This window comes from Eleginops maclovinus, chromosome 9 (assembly GCF_036324505.1).
Source record: "Eleginops maclovinus isolate JMC-PN-2008 ecotype Puerto Natales chromosome 9, JC_Emac_rtc_rv5, whole genome shotgun sequence".
In the NCBI taxonomy this organism is placed as follows: domain Eukaryota; kingdom Metazoa; phylum Chordata; class Actinopteri; order Perciformes; family Eleginopidae; genus Eleginops; species Eleginops maclovinus.
Genome location: NC_086357.1, coordinates 20,477,282 through 20,492,224, shown reverse-complemented (window position 1 = coordinate 20,492,224; position 14,943 = coordinate 20,477,282). Strand labels below are relative to the sequence as shown.

Here is a 14,943-nt window from a genome sequence, read left to right as displayed (position 1 = left end):
AGGACCAGAGTGGCATCAGAACCAGAGACCAGACCCTCATCTAGACGCAGCACCATAGTGATACTCTCAGGTGCAGCGCTGCTTTACTGCTTCTTATACAAGAAACACCATATCTCCTCTTTCTTCTCCGTTATTCTTCAGATCTCCTAAGTAGCCTGCATGATCATTGGCACATACAGCTCCGGAAAAAATTAAGAGACAACTCCAAAGTTTTTCTTAAATCTTTACTTCTACATGTATGGCAGCCCTTCCAGTGTCTGTTGAATTCCAACACAGAGAAACATTGTCAGTAGTTTATAGAATACAATAAAACCATTTAGAAAATCATTCAACTCAAAGACATACCTATAAATAATAAAACAAGAGAAAATGTCTCTTCTGAAATGTCTTCAGACAGAGCATGTGTTTTGACTGTACCAATTTGACAATGTAAATGAGAAATAAAGTTTTTCTTTAAAAGAATGCTGGGTTCAGTCTGTTGTGCATACAGAATGTTTGTTCAGCAGTTTTTTCTAACTTTCTTTGCAATGACGTGAGACTAATGGAAATTATAATTATCAAAGAATAGAATGCTATATTGTGGTATAAATAATAATATTCTGTAAGACTTATATGTCAAAAGATGGTGGATCAAAGTAGAGCTCATCACTCAGGTATAGATGACCAGTCACAAGGTGCCATTTGACCACATCAAATCATGGGTCTTTTGTCCTTTGACAGGGTTATGGGTCAGTATCTCACTAAACATGTTGGATCTGTTTGAAAGCAGTCTCCTCAGTTTGATTAGTTGCACTCGGCTGTAGAGACTTTTACTTTCTGTATTCTATGGGCCTCTTTTGCAAAATATGATTAAAGATTCAGAAAAAGGACAACTATTTGACCAGTTCATTGCAAGAATTTCTGCCACAAGAGGAAAAAAACAAAACACCTGCACATTTGACATCATCAGCAAAATGAATCTTAGCCTTCTAGTAGCATGTGATATTACTGTATGTGAGGACATCTAATAAATGTTATATGATTTGAGTAAGCCATTTTATACAAAACTAAATATCGAATTAAAACCAGCAGATGGAGACATAAGCAAAAAGCAGATATTTACTACCTGCTAACTGCAAACATCAACACCTGTAACCACTGAATTTATAAATGTTGACTAAAACTTTTGGATTTCATAATGTCCAGTTCTATCATATCTTTTATTATTTTTGCGTTTTATTTATAATGATTAGTAGAGTGTAGATTGCCCCCTCCTGGCTAACTGGGTGATAAACCAACGGTCCTTAGACTGATTTGGCTGACTTGGAGGTTTAGCCCATAAGTGTGGCTAGGTGCACCATCACATTCTTTTATGTCAAGGCATTTGCATGATATGGTTTAACTGTCTGTCTGTGTTTTAATACAAAAGCATTTATTGTCATTATACAAAAATATACAATGAGATTGTGCAGTGCAATGAACATTAATGGACTACCTAAATATAACAATAAGTGTTATTGTTAATATTACCAATATAATAGCTGCTTTTGGAATAGTTGGACAGCTGTTGTTTGTTTTTTGGTTTTTTACTCTGTGTTCTAGAAAGGTGCAGGCTATATGAAGCATGCACAATTAGAAATACACACACACACACACACACACACACACACACACACACACACACACACACACACACACACACACACACACACACACACACACACACACACACACACACACACACACACACACACACACACACACACACACACACAATTTATACCTCATTTCTTTTTCTCCTCTATCCCTAGCCAGATTAAGAACAACCAACCATCTTACCGCCAAACGTTTGGCATGAAACAATAACCCTGTCAATGGTTGGACTTGCCAGTGTTTGCTTGTCTGAATATGATCTACTCTGGACTTTGGTCTTGGATAAGGTTTGATAGGAAGGCATTTGTTGGCTGACAGTTCCATTAGCTGTTTTGAACCTTATACTCATCAACAGATATCGCCCCCTCACTGTTAAATGTAGCATACAGTACTTTTTTTTTTTTTCCGAGCAGATGTGCAAACTATTTGCCTTTCCACTGGTTGTTAAACACTTGCGCTGCTGAATATCCGGTTCGTTCGGGATAGCCTACTAATATTGTTTCCCCAGCCCTTCACTCTCACTCCGCCCACTTCTGATTTTCATGCAGCAGGAAAAAGACGTTTCCTTTTCGGAATCGAGAAAGGTAAAAAAAATGCATCTTAAACACATATCAGCTGTAACCTCTTAGTAGCTTATATTTATGTTTAGATTTGATTTATGGTGTTATGCAGAGTCTTGGTAAACAACGTTTAGTGAGACTCGAGTTTAGTTAGCGCGTTTAGATATTAACGCAGTTATAACTTTTAAAACTTGTCTCACAACAAGTAGCTACACATTTACCAGTATAAATATTAAACTTTGATCATGGTAAATCATTAGACGTTTGGCACAAATCCAACATTTGACGAAAGTTCGGATGATGTCGTATAATGCAGACCTGTAGTAAAACTCTACACAATATCCAAGTATCATAACATTTACAAACTACAAAACTAAACTGCTCTTGTGTAAAAACAGGATAATATAACAACCATAATAATATAATACTCTGCACACTTATTTTTGATACTTGAATTACATTTAGCTGACAATAGCCTACTTTATATTGTTCTGAAAGGGGTCTTTGTGCAGACTGAGTAGGCCTACTTTAACTTTTTGTACTTTAAGTATTTTGTGATGCTAATACGTTTGTACTTTTACTAAAGTACACTTTTGGAGTCAGGAATTGAAAGGGAGTACATAGTATGTAATTTTACTTAAGTAAAGGATCTCAATACTTTTTCCAACAAAGGTTCAAAGGTTTTATTGGTCATATGCACAGCAGATACAGCGTATATGTTGGCAATGAAAATCTTATATCCCAGGCTCCTCCAACAACTCAGCATACCCAGTGCAAATAAGATAAATAAAATAGTGCAAAAATTAGACAAGGAAATATATACAACAACAATAAGGATGTAAAGATGTAAAATATATACATATGTAGAATACATTGAGATTATTTAAATATACTGTACAGTCATTTAAATACTTTACACTGTAGTATGAGGAGGTATGGACAGATGCATATGTTACGTATAAACAGATATTTATGGCAGATATGTATAATGTATAGATGTGTGTACTATAAACAGATGTGAGTAGATTCCACAGAGCTCAGGAGTTCAGCAGTCTTATAGCCTGTGGTATGAAACTGTCCCTGAGTCTGGTGGTCTTGGTCCGGATGCTGCGGTACAGTCTGCCAGACGGCAGCAGACAGAACAGATTGTTGCTGGGGTGATGGGGGTTCTTTAATATCCTACCGGCCTTCTTCCTACACCGCTGGGTGTAGAGGTCCTCCATGGATGGCAGCTCCGTCCTGGTGATGTGCTGAGCAGTTTTCACCACCCTCTGTAGAGTCTTACGGTTGAGGGCGGTGCAACTGCCATACCAGGCCGAGGTCCCTGAGCTTAATGATGAGCTTGGAGGGCACAATGTTGTTGAATGCTGAACTGTAGTCAATGAAAAGCATTCTCACATAAGTGTTCCTCCGGTCCAGGTGGGAGAAAGCAGTCTGGACCGTGGACCTGTTTGCCCTGTAGGCAAACTGCAGGGGGTCCAGTGAGTCAGGGGGGGAGGAAGTAATAAAAGGTTTGACTAATCGCTCAAAGCACTTCATGATGATGGAGGTGAGTGCAACTGAGCAGTAGTCATTGAGGCAGATGGGTTTTTTCTTTTTGGGGACAGGGACAATGATAGACTCTTTAATACATGTGGGGACTACAGACTGGAGCAGTGACCTATTGAAAATGTCTGTGAACACATCTGCCAGCTGAATTGCACACACCTTGAGAGCACGGCCAGGGATGCCATCAGGTCCAGGAGCGCTGTGTGTGTTGATCCTTTTCAGAGATCTACACACATCTGCACTGGTTAAAACCAGTGGACAAGGGGAAACATCTTGGTAATGGCGGACTTCCTGTTGTGTTTAGCTTTGCATTTCTTTGTGAACAGATCAAATATTTTCAGAGCTGAACTATGACTCGCCGTGTGGCCATTATTGGAGGAGGGACTTCAGGTCTGGCCTGTATCAAGTGCTGTCTGGATGAGGGGCTGGAGCCTGTCTGCTATGAAAGCAGCGATGACATTGGTGGTCTGTGGAGGTTTAAGGTTTGTGACAGTATGATATAAAGCATGTTACTTTAATTCCACAGTTTATTTAATAAAATAAATATGAGAACTACTTGGTGTTATATATTGCAGGAGAATCCAGAGCCAGACAGGGCCAGCATCTACCACTCTGTCATCATCAACACCTCCAAGGAGATGATGTGTTTCAGTGACTTCCCCATCCCTGCACACTTCCCAAACTACATGCACAACTCCCTCATCATGGAGTACTTTCGGATGTATGCTGACCACTTCCAGCTTACCAAGCACATCCGCTTCAATGTGAGGATGCAGCACTGACATGCTTATAATGCATAATTCAAGATTTCAGTAGAATAATCTCTAATAACACACACATCTTATCTGTGTCTGCCTTTCTGTCGTTTAGACCAAAGTATTGCAGGTGAGGCAGAGATCTGATTTTACTCATTCAGGCCAGTGGGATGTTGAGACAGAGAACCAGGATGGCAAAAAGGAGAAACACATTTTTGATGCTGTGATGATCTGTATTGGACATCACTGCCACCCCAACTTGCCGCTACATGACTTCCCAGGTATTTATAAATATGATTTAGTTTACTTAGGGACAAGTGGGGCATATAGTGCTCCGGGAGTATGAAAAGGACATAGTGTGATTTCACAATGAACCTTTGACACAGGAGGAACTAACCTGTAATTAATGGTTAGTGGGGCTGATACTGTGATTTCACAATAAACCTTTGACACAGTATGAACTAGCCTATAATTAATGGTAACCCTGTGTGGTTATGTAATCACTGTATCAACAGAGTCCCAACGTTGGCCTAAATGATATCCCTAAAGAAAGGCTTTAATATATACAGTGGTGTATATAAGTGTTTGCCCCCTTCTGGATTTCCTATTTGCTTGCATGTTTGTCACACTTAATTATTTCAGATCATCAAACAAATTTAAATATTAGACAAAGATAACACAAAAGGCCGTTTTTAGATGAAGGTGTTTATTATTAAGGGGGGGGGGATCCAAACCTATTTGGCCCTTTGTGAAAAAGTGATTGCCCTCTAAACCTAATAACTGGTTGGGCCACCCTTAGCAGCAACAACTGCAATCAAGCCTTAGCGATAAGTGGCAATGAGTCTTTCAAAGTCTTCATTTTGTTTTTCTTAAGCCATTCAGGGGTGGACTTGCTGGTGTGTTTTGGATCATTGTCCTGCTGCAGAACCCAAGTGTGCTTCGGTTTGAAGTCACAAACAGATGGCCGGACATTCTCCTTCAGGTTTTTTTGGTAGACAGCAGAATTCATGATTCCATTTACCACAGCAAGTCTTCCAGATCCTGAAGCAGCAGAACATCCCAGACCATCACTATATTTTACTGTTGGTTTGATGTTCCTTTTCTAAAATGCTGTGTTGATTTTACGCCAGATGTAATGGGACACACACCTTCCAAAAAGTTCAACTTTTGTCTTGTCAGTATTTTCTCAAAAGTCTTGAGGATCATCAAGACGTTTTCTGGCAAAACTGAGACGAGCTTTTATGTTCTTTTTGGTCAGCTGTGGTTTTCGTCTTGGAACTCTGCCATGCAAGCTATTTTTGCCCAGTATCTTTCTTATGGTGGAGTCATGAACACTGACCTTAACTGAGGCAAGTGAGGCCTGCAGTTCTTTGGATGTTGTTGTGGGGTCTTTCGTGACCTCTTGGATGACTCGTCGCTGCGCTCTTGGGGTAATTTTGGTCGGTCGGCCACTCCTGGGAAGGTTCACCACTGTTCCATGTTTTCGCCATTTGTGGATAATGGCTCTCACTGTGAGTCCCAAAGCTTTACAAAGATGGCTTTATAACCTTTTCCAGACTGATAGATCTCAATTATTTTGTTTCTCATTAGTTCCTGAATTTCTTTGGATCGCAGTGTGATGTCTAGCTTTTGAGGATCTTTTGGTCTACTTCACTTGGTCAGGCAGGTCCTATTTAAGTGATTTCTTAATAGAGAACAGGTGTGGCAGTAATCAGGCCTGGGCGTGGCTAGAGAAATTGAACTCCGCTTTCCAAAGATGTGATAAACCACAGTTAATTTATGTTTTAACAGGGGGGGGGGGGCAATCACTTTTTCACACAGGGCCATGTAGGTTTGGATTTTTTTCCCCCTTAATAATAAACACCTTCATTTAAAAACTGCATTTTGTGTTTACTTGTGTTATCTTTCTCTAATATTTAAATTTGTTTGATGATTTGAAACATTGAAGTGTGACAAACATGCAAGAAAATAAGAAATCAGAAAGGGGGCAAACACTTTTGCACACCACTGTACTTAATAAACAGATAAAGTATTTTTGTATCAAAAGTAGAGAGGCACTTTATAAACCAGATACAACCCTTTTTTTCTTTTTCTCTTCCAGGAATTGACACTTTCGAGGGAAAGTATTTCCACAGCAGAGACTACAAGACTCCTGAGGAGTGGAGGAATAAAAAGGCTGTGGTTATTGGAATAGGAAACTCTGGAGGAGACATCGCCGTGGAACTGAGCAGAGTCACCAAGCAGGTTTGAATAAGATTGTTACATAGAAAAACGTTTTCGTAGTATCTTTTCTATCAGACGAGATTTTAATCACCAACTTCATTGTTTAAGTTCAAGGGATAGTATGTTATCATGTAAAAATAATCAGTATTCAGTAGCAACATTAACGTTAAGGTGTGATTAATTTCTGTCCTTGTGCATGGCAGAAGTGTGTTTGAAAAGTAGATCACACTGAGCTGAGCAAGGTAATGTGTTTGTCTGGTACAGAATAAATACACATCATGATTGCATGACAGAGGTTGCTTTTGTCAAAAAAACTTGTTATCTTTTGAGTGTCTTCAATAAAATAAATTTTACAACAATCATTAACAGCTTTACAGCAAAGCAGTCAGACGATCAAACAATGTGTATAAAAAAGTCCACAGTTCAACCACAAACCAAAGCATTTGGGTGTTAAATTGTAGATTAACGTTAGTTTATATTTAATTTGGCTGAACCAGGTTGACCTTCTGCAAAGATACTGTATTTTGGGTTGTGTCAGTGGTAACAGGCACAGAGTTAAGTGAAATAATGTAAAACTAAATGCATTGTAAACAGACAGACTGCTACATTTCTATATTAATAGATAAGGTTTTAAAATGTTGTGTACTGTAATAAAGAATTTGAACATGAATCGATAAATACTGACCATGACCTCTCTCTGCAGCTCTACCTCAGTACCCGAAGAGGAGCCTGGATTCTGAACCGAGTTGGGGCTAATGGGCTTCCCCTTGATTTGCATTTTAACAGAGTGCTAGATTTTTTGCAGCTCATCCTTCCCTTTGGTGTTTATAGTGGTCTAGCAGAGAGACAGCTCAACCAAAGATTTGATCACGCTCTGTACAATCTTAAGCCAAAGCACAGGTACTGTATTTGCATCTGTTTTTCCAACAGTTTTAACATAGCTTTCCCTTACATTTCCTGGGGTCACTTTAATGAAGACCGTTGGTCTTATTTTAATTACAAATGTTTGCAGTATGCATGGTATTGTGTAACATAACTAACCGGCATAAATATAAATCTCAGGTTGTTCAGCCAACATCCCACAGTGAATGATGAACTTCCCAACCGCATCCTATCTGGAACAGTTCAGGTGAAACCCAACATCCGCAGGTTTCAGGGGTCCAGTGTGGAGTTTGAAGATGGAAGTGTCGTGGAAGATGTCGACCTGGTGGTAAGTGTTTTGTGTAAACATAATGACACATTCACACCCATTTACAATCTACAGTCACAGTCTATTCTGTCCCTTCTAAGATGAGTCCCCGGTCTTGCAGGTGTTTGCCACAGGTTACAGGTTTTCCTTTCCATTCCTGGCCTCCAATGTGACCTCAGTTTCTGGAAACAAAGCATCTCTGTACAAGTATGTGTTTCCTCCTGAGTTGGAACGGTCCACTCTGGCTATCATTGGTCTAGTGCAGCCACTCGGAGCCATTATGCCCATATCTGAGATGCAGGCCAGATGGGCCACGCGTGTCTTTAAAGGTAAGACAGGTTCTGTAAAAACATTTTCAAGAACTTTCTTCTTTTACATAGAGTATAAGAAGCCAATTCACTCACCATTGCTCTCATTGTCAACAGGCTGCATCAAGCTTCCCTCAGTGGCTTCCATGCTAAAAGATGTCCAGTGCAAGCAGGAGTCAATGGCCAAAAGGTAGAATAGTGAATTCACAATTGTTTTATTTTGAAGGTTAAAAGCAACAAATTTTGTTATGCAAAAAATATTTAGCTCAAGTCTCTTTTTCAGGTATGTCCCCAGTCAGAGACACACTATCCAGGTTGACTATATCAACTACATGGATGAGATCGCAAGACTGTTGGGGGTTCGACCCAACATCCCCAGGCTACTGCTGACCGATCCCAGGGTGGGACTGAATGTGCTGTTCGGTCCCAGTACTCCGTACCAGTATCGTCTCAAAGGGCCGGGGAAATGGGCTGGAGCCCGCCAAGCAATCTTCACTCAGTGGGAGAGGGTGGCTAAACCCATGCAGACCAGACCCTGTGATGATTCCCAAACCAAGAGATCCTTCATGTGGCCTCTGATTCTGTCTGCTGCTGTGGTGGGCTTGGCTGCCTACATCAACAGGAACAACCTTCCATCTTACCTGCAAGACCCCACCGCTCTGTTGGACAAGATGAAAGTTTACCTTCCTGCACAGTGATGAGGAAATCATAAGTGTTCCATCTGAGCACGTTTAACAAACCTTTAAGATGTTTTTTTACAATTTTTACACTGGTATCCCCTCTCCTGAAATGGACAATATACAAACATTAATTTGTTAATTATCCAGCTCACAAGTAGGGTTGGGTTTCGGTTGGGTTTTATCCGATACCGGTGCCTACTCGGTATTTTTGAAACGGTTCCGTTTCAAAAATATAAGCATTTCAATTTACCTCACTATTCACTCACTCAATTCACATGCAGCTTTCATCGCACATATGCTTTCAACAGATGACATGGCTATGTTAGCACATACACTTTTTGTTAACCTTATTCAACAATAAAACAAATGGATTAACTATCATTATATTCTGTCTAAAACACAGTGTATGATTGTGTAACTAATCAGTCAAATCAGAGGACTAGACCCTTTAATCATTAATCATAGAAATTCAATATTTGTTCATTAATGTCGTTTGTAAACACAGCACTTAATCATGACTATATCTAAAATTCTTATCAAATGAAAAGATATAAACAGGTTCTATTTTGATATAAAGGTCCACTATTTCAAAAGAAGGCCGCTAGCTCTAACCTCTGATCGATACAGCAGTCCAGGTCAAACCTTTTTAAGAATGTTGTTATAAAATCCAAATTCAAGTAAATAAAATATATTGGTTGGTCCTCAAGAGATTATTAATACCATTGTAATGATTATGAGAAAATTGTCAATGATGAACTTGAATCTAGACAAATGTGTCATGCTTTTTTGTTCTGCAAAGAAAATAATTGAATGTGAGCAGATAAAAAACGGTCACCTTAAGGGACCTTGGAGTGTAGTGGGTTGTCCATGCAGCTGCCAACTAAAGTCAGCTGAAGTTGTTCAATCCCCACTTTTGCTCCGGCTGCTCTCTGCAACAGTGAATTTTTTTGAGTTTGCATCACAACAGGTAAGAGATTTGTGTGATTGATTGGAAAGTAGGATTAGGTTGATTTTTTTTATTTAAATGTTTGGCTATTGGATTTGATTTGTTAATTAATCCAGTTGGGTTTAGCTTTTCATTTTTTCTAATATTTGTAATCATTTATATCAATCTGATTAACCTGCAAAATTGTAAGTTCCTAACAAAACAAAGAATATATTTATCTGTTATCAATTCAATTGTTCAGATATTTGCACTTATTAATTTTTACATCTGTTTATACATTTTCACACATTTTATAAATTACATTTATTTGTTAGGCACAATGTATAGGTAAAATGCTTCTTATACAAAGGGCAGAATTGTATTGTACAAGGTTTAGCTACTAGCTAATTTTCACATATTGACGTCCCATTTACAAACACATTATAGTCTGTTTGTGCGGCGTGTGTTGTTGACCAATGTTTTGATTTATCAAGCTGTTTTAAAAAATGACCCCCAAATACACATTAGGGTCTTTACATTAGACTTCTGAAGAGGTTTTAGCGTTAAATGCAATAGTCATTTTGTAAAAGCGAAGTTTTGGTATGGATTGTGCAAGGCCATTTAACCATAAATTAAGGGAAAGGTCATGTCTCTATAAAATATACTGTTTATTGTCCAACAGCAATCAACAAATCAGTACATTCAGGTCATCTGTTCCTGTAGTTCATTCACATTTGTGACCAAGGTTTAATTTTTTATGAACTGTTCTTAGAAGTTTTATAACATTAGATATATAATCTTATGATGAAATGTGCTGAGTGGTGCAGGGATGACTTATTTTTCTTACATTCTAACCCTGTAATGATCCTAGCAAGGACTGGGGCTCCTCATCAATACTCAATTAGATCTTTCCATTGGAGTTATGGAGTATAGCAGAAACAAACTTTTATGATACTTACGCTTTTTGTTCTGCAGGATAATCTCCACATATTAACAACACTTTATAATTGTTGAACTGTTGAAGTAGTTCAGACATCTAAGTAATCAACGCCTCTCAATGCCTCTTCTTTTGCACAGATTAATCGTTTTTCCAGCTAATCTCTTCCTGTACAGAGAGGAAGAATGACTCGTCGAGTGGCTGTGATTGGAGGAGGGAGTTCAGGTCTGGCCTGTATCAAGTGCTGTCTGGATGAGGGGCTGGAGCCTGTCTGCTTTGAAAGCAGCGATGACATTGGTGGTCTGTGGAAATTTAAGGTGGGTACAATACATGCAGATTGGACCATTTTATACTAAAACTACATTTAGAGAGTCATGAATTATATATTCCATCTCCTTGGCTGTTTTTGCAGAAGAATCCAGAGCCAGACAGGGCCAGCATCTACCACTCTGTCATCATCAACACCTCCAAGGAGATGATGTGTTTCAGTGACTTCCCCATCCCTGCACACTTCCCAAACTACATGCACAACTCCCTCATCATAGACTACTTTCGGATTTATGCTGACCACTTCCAGCTCACCAAGCACATACACTTCAATGTGAAGATGCAGCACCAAATGTAACATGTTGCATAATTCAAGTTAGCTATCAGTAGATGCATCTCTATTAACACCTATTTGTGTTTGTTTGCCTCTGTAATTCAGACCAAAGTATTGCAGGTGAGGCAGAGATCTGATTTTACTCATTCAGGCCAGTGGGATGTTGAGACAGAGAACCAGGATGGCAAAAAGGAGAAACACATTTTTGATGCTGTGATGATCTGTATTGGACATCACTGCCACCCCAACTTGCCACTACACGACTTTCCAGGTACCATTTATAGGCTTTAAAAACTGTTCATGCAATGATATTTTGTGATCGGAAAAACATATTTTAAAAAATTCTACAATGCAGTAAGGATTAACCTTTAGCACATGGAGGCCGGACCTTGTCATATCTATTTAGTTGCATGATAATAAAATGCTTTTAACATAAACAAATTATGTTATCTTCAGTCTTGCTCTGTATGAAATTGGTTTGAGAAGAGACTCAGTGATTTATAATGTTGCCAACTTATAAGTGGCTCCCACCCTTATTGGCGTTTGACCCCTTCAAATGAGACACAGGTTGGAAATATAATTTGGTTGTGAGCACAGGATACAATTACAGTATATAAATATAATTCATTTGTTATCCAGTGTATGAAATCACTCAATGCAAATGTATTAAAGAACCTCTCTGCAGCACAAGAACAGAGGTTTTCTAGATAAAGTAAAAACAAAAGTCTTGAAAGTGAATGAATTTAATGTTAAAAATGCAATACATTTGATCTGATTTTCAATCCCAGGAATTGACACTTTCGAGGGAAAGTATTTCCACAGCAGAGACTACAAGACCCCTGAGGAATGGAGGAATAAAAAGGCTGTGGTTATTGGAATAGGAAACTCTGGAGCAGACATAGCCGTGGAACTGAGCAGAGTCACCAAGCAGGTTGGTCATATAGATCATCAGAGGCATTTGATTTGATTCCCTAAACTTAACACAATGCGGACATGATAATTTACCCCTTGTGTCTTATATTTACAGTTATATCTGAGCACTCGGAGGGGAGCTTGGATTGCAAATCGCGTCGCAGACAATGGTCTTCCCCGTGATATGCTATACAGCAGAAATACTATTTTGTTGCGCAAAATCCTTCCCTTTGGATTAACCTGCAGCATGGCTGAGAGAAAATTGGACAACAGATTTGATCACAGTTTGTACAACTTGAAGCCAAAGCACAGGTATAGGAGCAACCGCATAGCTTAATCATAGGTGGATTTTTTACCATAAAAAGTTTTCTGATTGACATGCAAGAACTTTTACCTAACGGTCTGAATATAAACCTCAGGTGGCTCAGCCAACATCCCACAGTGAATGATGAGCTTCCCAACCGCATCCTTTCTGGAACAGTTCAGGTGAAACCCAACATCCGCAGGTTTCAGGGGTCCAGTGTGGAGTTTGAGGATGGAAGTGTTGTGGAAGATGTCGACCTGGTGGTAAGAGTTTTGTGTGTACATACTGTCGAAAACACACCAACAATCAGTTTATTCCTCTGTGCTTTTTTAGACATTTCGATGTGTGTGAATGAGATGAGTCCCCGGTCTTGCAGGTGTTTGCCACAGGCTACAGGTTTTCCTTTCCATTCCTGGCCTCCCATGTGACCTCAGTTTCTGGGAACAAAGCATCTCTGTACAAGTATGTGTTTCCTCCTGAGTTGGAACGGTCCACTCTTGCTATCATTGGTCTAGTGCAGCCACTGGGAGCCATTATGCCCATATCTGAGATGCAGGCCAGATGGGCCACACGTGTCTTTAAAGGTAATACAGGTTGCAAACCTTTTCTCATACCTAAGTCCTTTTACTAAAGTAATTTGTGTCACAATTCATCCATTCAAACAGGCTGCATCAAGCTTCCCTCAGTGGCTTCCATGCTGAAAGATGTCCAGTGCAAGCAGGAGTCAATGGCCAAAAGGTAGAATATAAGGATAGTTTCTATTCCTTATGACACCAATCTTGTTATCCACATTGTATTTAGCTCAAGTCTCTTTTTAAGGTATGTCCCCAGTCAGAGACACACTATCCAGGTCGACTATCTCGGCTACATGGATGAGATCGCAAGACTGTTGGGGGTTCGACCCAACATCCCCAGGCTGCTGCTGACTGATCCTAGGCTGGGTCTAAAGGTTCTGTTTGGTCCCAGTACTCCGTACCAGTATCGTCTCAAAGGGCCGGGGAAATGGGCTGGAGCCCGTCAAACCATCTTCACTCAGTGGGAGAGGGTGGCTCAACCCATGCAGACCAGACCTTGTGATGATCCCCAAACCAAGAGATCCTTCATGTGGCCTCTGATTCTGTCTGCTGCTCTGGTGGGCTTGGCTGTCTACATCAACCGGAACAACCTTCCAATTCCCCTGTTGGACACATTGAAAGCTTACCTGTCTGCACATCATTGAATATAGAGAGAAAACATTATAATACATTCTGAGTTGCCAGTATGGTTAATAATCAGCATAGAAAACATACATTTAATTTAATGAATCAAAAATAAATGTAAAAGTACATCAGCTCATTAAATTAAATAAGGTAATGCATAAGCAATTTAATGTTAAACCCTGTCGTGTTTTTTGTATGTAATTAAAGTAATGTATTACATTCCATATACCGTAATATAGGCTTTTTTCAAAATCTTCATTTGGAAAATAAGTTATACCTACAGCTGGGAAATAGCATTGAAAAATAAACAATATGTCTGTCATTTCAGTGTTACATCAGGCAGAAGGAAAATGGTCAACTAGCAGCACATCTAATTTTCACTCCAACAAAGTACTACTGTAAATATGACCTTTCACTGTTTTCATTATGTCTACTCTATCTCCAGGCTGGATCTGAACTATAGGATAAAGAAGGCCTTCAATGGTCAATGATGCCACCTAATGGCAGTTTCAAAAACCCAGCTAATCCTTGGCTTGGAAAAAGAAATACACCTAAACATAGTCCTTCCTTTGTGTGTCAATGCATTGTACTGGGATCATGTGCTTCAGGATCTCCCTCTGGGATTTCAATGAATATATGAGAGTTTCTTTTTATTAATTTAGAAGTTGATCATGGGCTTTCTCAATTAAAATAGATAGATAGATAGATAGATAGATAGATAGATAGATAGATAGATAGATAGATAGATAGATAGATAGATAGATAGATAGATAGATAGATAGATAGATAGATAGATAGATAGATGGATGATGATGGATGGATGGATGGATGATGGATGGATGGATGGATGGATGGATGGATGGATGGATGGATGGATGGATGGATGGATGGATGGATGGATGGATGGATGGATGGATGGATGGATGGATGGATGGATGGATGGATGGATGGATGGATGGATGGATGGATGGATGGATGGATGGATGGATGGATGGATGGATGGATGGATGGATGGATGGATGGATGGATGGATGGATGGATGGATGGATGGATGGATGGATGGATGGATGGATGGATGGATGGATGGATGGATGGATGGATGGATGGATGGATGGATGGATGGATGGATGGATGGATGGATGGATGGATGGATGGATGGATGGATGGATG

General features: G+C 39.5%; 2 protein-coding genes across 4 annotated transcripts; both read left to right on the top strand.

Annotated features, from left to right (window-relative positions):
- Positions 1 to 1,971: 1,971 nt before the first annotated feature.
- LOC134869437 (flavin-containing monooxygenase 5-like) lies at positions 1,972 to 9,279 on the top strand. Of its 2 annotated transcripts, none has more exons than XM_063891053.1 (10): positions 1,972 to 2,216; positions 4,082 to 4,222; positions 4,316 to 4,504; positions 4,611 to 4,776; positions 6,597 to 6,739; positions 7,422 to 7,618; positions 7,781 to 7,928; positions 8,029 to 8,236; positions 8,333 to 8,405; positions 8,499 to 9,279. In XM_063891053.1, exons 2-10 carry the CDS (start codon positions 4,091 to 4,093, stop codon positions 8,911 to 8,913), a joined length of 1,671 nt encoding a protein of 556 aa, XP_063747123.1. In that variant the 5' UTR covers positions 1,972 to 2,216; positions 4,082 to 4,090; the 3' UTR covers positions 8,914 to 9,279. The 2 variants fall into 2 exon arrangements, with proteins under 2 accessions (XP_063747123.1, XP_063747121.1); XM_063891051.1 differs by having other exon boundaries at positions 2,000 to 2,216; positions 4,067 to 4,222.
- A 394-nt stretch (positions 9,280 to 9,673) lies between these two features.
- LOC134869438 (flavin-containing monooxygenase 5-like) lies at positions 9,674 to 14,095 on the top strand. 2 transcript variants are annotated; one of them, XM_063891054.1, is made up of 10 exons: positions 9,674 to 9,862; positions 10,898 to 11,074; positions 11,170 to 11,358; positions 11,464 to 11,629; positions 12,147 to 12,289; positions 12,386 to 12,582; positions 12,690 to 12,837; positions 12,951 to 13,158; positions 13,240 to 13,312; positions 13,394 to 14,095. In XM_063891054.1, the coding sequence occupies exons 2-10, from the start codon at positions 10,943 to 10,945 to the stop codon at positions 13,791 to 13,793; spliced, it is 1,656 nt and encodes a 551-aa protein (XP_063747124.1). In that variant the 5' UTR covers positions 9,674 to 9,862; positions 10,898 to 10,942; the 3' UTR covers positions 13,794 to 14,095. The 2 variants fall into 2 exon arrangements, with proteins under 2 accessions (XP_063747124.1, XP_063747125.1); XM_063891055.1 differs by having other exon boundaries at positions 9,847 to 11,074.
- Positions 14,096 to 14,943: the final 848 nt, after the last annotated feature.